At 35.3% G+C, this 7779-nt stretch overlaps 1 protein-coding gene and 1 long non-coding RNA gene across 2 annotated transcripts; one reads left to right on the top strand and one right to left on the bottom strand.

Moving 5' to 3' along the window:
- Positions 1 to 779: 779 nt before the first annotated feature.
- Positions 780 to 2769, bottom strand: LOC115975020. Its single transcript, XR_004088048.1, has 3 exons — positions 2675 to 2769; positions 1060 to 1134; positions 780 to 950 (listed from the first exon to the last, which is right to left on the bottom strand). It is a non-coding gene; the product is annotated as an uncharacterized LOC115975020 (long non-coding RNA).
- Positions 2770 to 5864: 3095 nt separating this feature from the next.
- LOC115961515 lies at positions 5865 to 7187 on the top strand. The gene is made up of 2 exons (XM_031080493.1): positions 5865 to 6152; positions 6252 to 7187. The coding sequence occupies exons 1-2, from the start codon at positions 5865 to 5867 to the stop codon at positions 7185 to 7187; spliced, it is 1224 nt and encodes a 407-aa protein (XP_030936353.1).
- The last annotated feature ends 592 nt before the right edge of the window (positions 7188 to 7779 follow it).

Here is a 7779-nt window from a genome sequence, read left to right as displayed (position 1 = left end):
CTTTACTAGGGTATTTGTGTAATTCAGGATCTTAGAATTTTTATTAATGAACTATGGTAGAAAATCCTATACCCCATTCACTTTGTACCATTCCTAGCTCTTTTATCTCTCTTGTTGTACGATTCTTCTTACTTCTCTCTGCGCATTTGCTCTTAAAATTAGGAAGAAGGCATAATACAAATAAAGTTTCTATTAGAGCATAAACAGATAAATTAACACGTTACTGGACTGGTTGTCATTGTATAAGAGTTTTCATTTTTAATCAAACTAGTCGCTAAACCGTGCGATGCACGGGAAATCTATTAATAACTTCTCTAATATAAAAAAAATATATATATATATATATATATATTTCAATATCATGGTATAAATTATATACCAAACCAATAAAATCTATCACTTACAAAGTAATAAAATCTATCACATACAATGAGATATCATGATAACCAAGAGCTAGAGATCATATTTAGAAAATGAAAGATGCTACGACTACAACATTTTTACAATATTTTTACAATAAATCACAGGTGATTAGTTGTTATTAGTTCAAATTTCAAACTAACGTTAAGATTACTTTTTTGCTCCAACAATAACAACTAGTAACAACTTACCACTTAGGATTTATTGTAAAAATGTTGTAGACATATCATTTCTCTTAGAAAATATATAACTGATATAAGTACACTCCAATACAATTAATTACACAAATATAGTTAATTCCATACTCATTCAATCAAGTATCTTTCATAAATTACATTAATCGTTCTTGATGTCCAAGATGTATCTAAATTTTAACATTGCTAGTAAACAAAGATGCTAGACCTCAATGGGATTGAAAAGGCAACATAATGCCAATTTACACAATTTCTGAAATCATTATTTCCACTATTGAGAGAGAGAGAGAGAGAAAGGGGTGACTGTTGTGTTGCATCTCTTAAGAAGAATCTACCCTGTACATTTTTTGATATGTAATCAACAAATAACAAAATAGATGTACCACATTTAGAGTATGCACATTTGGGAGATTAAAAGTAAAGTAAAATGAGAAAATGAACCCACCTAAAGTTTTTTGCTCTCCCTCTTGAGGCTTTTTCCAACATCTTCCAAAATCATATTTATGTACTCCTCAAAGCCCTGTAAGGCATAAAAATTAACATTTGATCAAATTTACATGTATTCACTTAAAATTGTGAAAGATGCTAAAAATTAGGTTGATATCAACCTTTTAACCAAAATTCAACATTTTAATGATTGCACATCAATCAGCAATTTTGCAATTGTTACTTGCAAAATAGAATTACCCTAAAATCAAAAAGAACATGCCACAACTATATGGATAGGAGGCAAAAAAAAGAAAGAAAAAAAAAGTACATGTTCACAAAGATTTCAAAGTAAAAAAATATACATTATGTAAACATAACTTTTTCCACCACTTCTACACCTTCTAAAACACCAAAATAACCAAACCTCCTAAAATGAAGTCATTTAATGCAATCTTTTTTAAATTAAGTCATTAAAATAACAGTAAATGACTAACAGCAAGATCCTTTTGAAAACCAATTCTAAATAGTTCAAGGCTTCCAAAATTTAAGACTTTCAAGTTTCTTCTAGATTAGATAACTCTAAGTTGGGCTGATTATGCTCTTTTGGTAGTATTGCCTAGTAGATCTACTATTCAAACATTACAATGGTTCCAAATCAACCCTTCAATATTCTATCATCAACGTGGAATTCAGCCAGTAGCTTCAAAAAGAATTTGATTTGCAAAGTAGGCCACTTACCATTATTCGGGTCTCTTTCAAAGATAGAAATCGGTCAAGAGCATTTATAAATATAATAAGTCTAGAGGATAATTCAATGCTATAACAATAGGGGAAGTGGCAGCATAAATAAAATCTAAATGCATCTTATAGGGAGTAACAATTAACATAGCTGCTCCTTTTGGAATTTGGATCAAAAATATCTTTGCAGCTCTCCATACCATTTTAAATCACAATCATATCATTGAAAAAATTATAACACTATAAGAAGAAACTATACGATGTATAAAAAGAATTGAAATGGGACAAAGCTAATATTGTACAAAATTACAACAGAAATTGCTATGATAAGCCTAAAGACTGAGCTAACCTACATTTTTTTATAAGTAAGTTACACATACTGAGCTAACCTACACTTTGCTCTTACAAGGAGATGATGTGTGATTTGCTAGAACTCATTGGTGCACTGAGAGCTAACATACAAGCAGGTTTAGAACACAAAGAGCCTCCACAAAGCTGATCAAGCTTGCTTTCCAGAATTCTTCACAGGTTTGATGCCCAATAAATTAAATCAAAACCAACCAACCAAAATACAGAAAACTAAATCCTATGAAATGCAAAATTAAAAATATTTTTGTTAGTGTTCATATATTTTGATGAAGATTAAGTCTTTCAAACATGGAAGACTCATAACTTGTCTACAATTATATGGATAACAACAAATAGAACCCAAAATATATTTAAAACCTTATTCAGAAGCTTTGAATTATTTATAAAATTAAAAAAAAAAACACAAATTAGTAAACCAAAGTGCTAAACTGGACCCAAAAACCACAATTTCACTCCGACTAACAAATAAATAAAGAGAATAGGTTAGGGAGGAAATCCTAAATTAAATTAAAAACATCACCAACCATTCCTCAAAAAGCCAAGAGACAAAGCCTAGGTAGAATTTGATCTTCTATGGTGTTCCCCTGAGAAAAACAAAAAAGAACAAAGAGGAAACATATTAGCAATTGAAATCTATAATTTCAGCAAACCCTAATTAGGAACCCCAAAATCCCAAAACTAATAAAAACCCCAAATCAATCCTTCAGACTCAAAGTCATCTTGATTTCATCCTAATTCAAGAATGTTCAGAAACTATGGAAACAAAAACCACAAATTAATTATAAGCAAATAGATTAGGACAACAGCAACAAAAAAGGAAGAAGATAAGGAAGATTGAGGATTCAAGGTGATCTTATCAAGGAGTTCTTGAGAAATTGCACCGGGAGATATTGTGGCCTGGCCTGGGTGTGCAAACTGTAACGGTGAGAGTCGGTGGTGGTCAGTTCTTGAAGAGGTTTTAGGGTTTTATCGGGTTTGATTGAAAAACAAATCAGAGGATGCTGAAAGGGTAGAGAAGAGAGATAAGGGAGAGAAATAGAGGAAAAGAGGAATGGCATTCATAATTGGGTTTTGGGGAAGGAGAACAAAAATTTTGGGTATCGGGTTTGATATTGCCGTGGAAAATAGAAATAGGTTTTTTTTAGCAGATTTTTTTTTTAAAAATAATTATGATGATTTAAAAATAATGATGACCTGGACTAGGAAATAGAAATAGTTTTTTAATTTTTTTAAAATAATGATGACGTGGAAAATTGTGGGAGTTTCAAAGGTTTCGGTTATATATATATATATATATATATAGATGTTCTCTCTCATGCAACTCAAATGAAACTTTGTCGTGTAGTATGGTATTGGTGTGGAAGGTAATTGTTGTGGTCGTTAATTTACATTAACTTAATGCATTTATTTGGATTCTTATATACTTTTGTTCTATTACCTTACTGAAGGAATTGATATCAATGCCACTACCAAGCATGGAATAAGTTGCAAGGATTCCGGGTGATGTAACTGGGAAGAGTAATGTTATGATTACAATTTTTGTCACAACTTTGCCATAACTTATTCATGTGGTGAGTTGTGAGTAGTGGAATTGTGAACCCACATGAACTCAGTACTTTTACTCTACCACTTATAACTTGCCACGTAAATAAGTTGTAGCAAAAATTATAGTCCTAACATTTTCCAGCTGGAAATGAAGCATCATGCGCTGAAATGGTTTTATATTTGAAGATGGGCCATCTACGAAAGCAAACATGTTAATCTAATATATATATATATATATATATATATATATATAGAAAATATCACAGTTTTTAATGTAGTGTCCTTAGGTATGTGTGCATGCATGTATATTTACTTATTGAAAACTTTTGTGAAACTAATATAGAAACGGAAAGATTGATTAAAAGATTGTTTACTTATTAACTAGGAAGCACGGATATGGATATTGGATATGGGTACAACACAATGATACGACAATTTCTAAAAAATTAGGATACAGATATGACAGAGATACGTGTATCAATTTAAGAGCAATAATGAATATTTTATTTAATTAAAGTTTAAGAGTCTATAATATATATATATATATATATATATATATATATATATGATAGAGATCTAAAATATTTTACCTCCTTTAATAATTTAAGCCCATGTCCCAAGTATATTAAAGCCTATTATGTGAGTGTCATCCTGATATTTGAATTGAAAAAAAGAAAAGAAAAAAAGAGACGTAAGGGAGACAGGGAAAGAGTAAAAAAAATAAAGAGACGCGTGAGTTTGAGAGAGAAGTGGCTAACTGCTAGCCACTAAAAAGTCAAATTGAAAAAGAGGAGGTAGTCTGTCACATAACTCTAAAAAAAAAAGTTTTTCTGAAAACAAAAAATGAAAGAGAGAAAGTTAAGACTGAAGATGAAGAATGGAGATTCAAGGTTATAGATTATTTTTTTCTCTCTTTTTGGCATAGGCCGTGTCCAATAATTAAAAAAAAAAAAAAAAAAATCTGGGACATGCGTGCAGCAGTGTCCCATGCGTATCCCATATTAGGTACGTGTGACTTAGGCAAAGCAGGCAAAATGTTATGTCCGTGCTTTCACAGTACAATTCACGTTTTAACTACCATATTTTAGTGAATATTTAGAACTTTTATTTTTGTTAGTTAGTAATTTGCAGAAGCTATTTGATTCAAATGGGCATAAGTTGGACCACCTACTAATGGTGTTACAAAAAACGTCAACTCTTGAGCTCGTCCATATGGCTCGTCCAAAGAAAGACCAACTAGGGCGAACCAAGTGCATGTAGTGATCGTCCTAGGCATCCTTAATGACCTTGTCCATCCTTAGAAGCGTTTAGACGGACAAGGTTTCTTAAAAAGCTCGTCCGTCATTTGGAAGCGTTTGGACGGACGAGCTCTACACTTAATAAAGGAAATTAGGCCTCTTTGTGATGAATCGTTTCCAACGACAGTTATGGAAACGATAGTCAAGAAACATAACTCCCACGGCAGTTACAGGAGTTGATTCCAAATCCTACGGACTTCTTAATAATAGAGGGAGTTATGAGATGAATAACCGCTTACATCGACCTATATAAACACTTCTACTCCTGTGAAGAAGGGTAAGTTCATTCTAGACAATATTCCTAGAATCTTGAAATTTCAGATTTTCTAAAGAAAGAAGCTAACTTCATCATCAGAGGATTTGTGGCCGGTCACCCTGGTCTCCTCTGACTTTTGTCAATTCTTTTTCAGGTCCGACACATTATCTTAATCCGCATCATCCAACCTACTGATTTTCCGAGAAACATCAGTTGGCGCTGTCTGTGGGAAAGATTATTTTGCAGTTGTTTTTCTTTTCCGTGAAAAAAGGTTGAATGGTACGAACCAGATCGAGGGCTACTAGCCTAGGCCATTAGGGAAGCAGAGACGCTTCAAGCAACCCCCATCGCGATTGCCAATTTGCACCGGTCATGCAGACATTATCTGTCCATGTGCAATCTATGGCGACTGCAATGGCAGAGTTAACTTGCCAAAACCAAGAATTAAGGAGGGAGATTAATCTGAGAAAGCAGACACATGAAGAGCGGGAAGGAGGAGGACAAACACAGAGTCATGATGATAGAGAAAATGCTGAAATTGGAAGTCAGTTAAGAGGTACCACTTCACGAACGGTGCCACATTTGAAAGAAGAGATGGACCAAATGAAGAAAGTCATGGAAGAAATGAAAGAGAACATGAGAAGTGTGAATCCTATAGAAGATTTGGTCCATAGAACTGATTCCACCTTTACGGCTTCCATCAATGGTCACCTTCTACCACCAAAGTTCAAGTTGCCTTCTCTAGATTCATATAATGGGACACAAGACCCTTTTGATCACATTGCCACCTTTAAGACCACTATGCATCTTCAAGGGGTTCCCGATGAAATAATGTGCAGAGCCTTCCCTACCACCCTCAAGGGCCTAGCACGAGTGTGGTTCGACAAAATACCCCTGAATTCAGTAAGTTCTTTTGAAGAATTAAGTAAATTTTTTGTCAATAACTTCATCGGAGGACAGAGACACAAATGTTCTTCTTCCAGCCTGTTGACTATAGAATAGGGGAAAAATGAAAGCTTGCGGTCCTTCATCACTCGTTTTAATAGGGAAGTTTTGACGGTGGACGAGATGGACGATAAGTTGCTATTGGCAGCTTTCCATAACAGACTTAATTCAGATCTGTTCATTCACAAGCTTTACAAGCAAGAGCCTCAAACTATGGCTGAACTCGTCCATTCCACTCAGAAATTTATGAATGTAGAAGATGCAATCATAGCCAAGAAGAGGAAGAGAACTCAGAAAATGGAAGCGAACCGCCACTTTGAACAAGGCCCCCGTCCAAAGAAGGGACAGACGGACGACAAAAAGGACCGAGATAATAAGAAGACAGGCCCCATAGCAAGGAATCAGAATTATACACCCTTAAATGCCCTACTCGATCAAGTGCTGATGCAGATAAAGGATGATCCTTCCTTGAAGTGGCCAGAGAAGATGAAAGGCGATCCTAATAAGCGCAATAAAAATAAATACTGTCGCTTCCATAGAGATCATGGCCATGACACGAATGAATGTTATGACTTAAAGCAGCAGATTAAGAATCTTATTAGACAGGGAAAGTTGAGGCATTTCGTTGGAAAAGATCATAAAGATGAGAAGTTGAAGGGAAAAATGGAAGAATCATCACAACCCCCACTTGGAGAGATAAGGGTTATTATAGGAGGGACTTCAGTAGGACAGTTTTCCAAGTCAAAGAAGACGTATCTCAAAGTGGTGCAAAACGTCCAGCTTTCTAGACGATCACCAAGGACGAGGGGGACTGACGAGTCAACTATCTCATTCACCGACAAAGAAGCTGAAAGGATCCATCATCCATATGACGATGCCATTGTCATCACTTTACTCATCGCAGATTATACAACTAGGAGAGTGTTGGTGGATAACGGAAGTTTAGCAGATATATTGTACTACCCTGCCTTCCAACAGATGAGGCTTGGATGAGATCAACTTCGTCCAGTGTGCTCGCCATTGATAGGGTTTGGAGGAATGAAAGTGCAGCCTGTGGGTACCATCACGTTGCCTGTAGTGGTGGGGGCATATTCGCAGCAAGTAACTAAAGATGTGAGTTTCCTAGTGGTTGACTGTTTGTCGTCCTACAATGCCATAATTAGAAGACCAACTCTAAATAGTTGGAAGGCGGTCACGTCCACTTACCACCTGTCGGTTAAGTTCCCAACAGAACATGGAGTAGGACAAGTGCAAGGAGATTAACTAGCAGCTAGAGAGTGCTACCTGGCCATGCTGGCCATGGACGAATAGGTTCAGACAATGAATATTGAAGAAAGAAAACTTGTGGCGGAGTCCATTGAAGCATTGGAAGACATTTCTTTGGACGAGAAAAACCCTAAGAGGTGCACCAAGGTTGGAGTAGATTTAGAAGAGGTGATTAAGAAGGACCTTATCCGTTTTCTGAGGAAAAATATTGATGTATTTACTTGGAGTCATGAGGACATGTCAGGTATAGACCCTAGTGTCATTACCCACTGTCTAAATGTGTATCCTTCTTCTAAGCCTATACGACAGAAGAAAAGGG

This window comes from Quercus lobata, chromosome 2 (assembly GCF_001633185.2).
Source record: "Quercus lobata isolate SW786 chromosome 2, ValleyOak3.0 Primary Assembly, whole genome shotgun sequence".
In the NCBI taxonomy this organism is placed as follows: Eukaryota; Viridiplantae; Streptophyta; class Magnoliopsida; order Fagales; family Fagaceae; genus Quercus; species Quercus lobata.
This window is presented reverse-complemented; position numbering and strand designations above follow the sequence as displayed.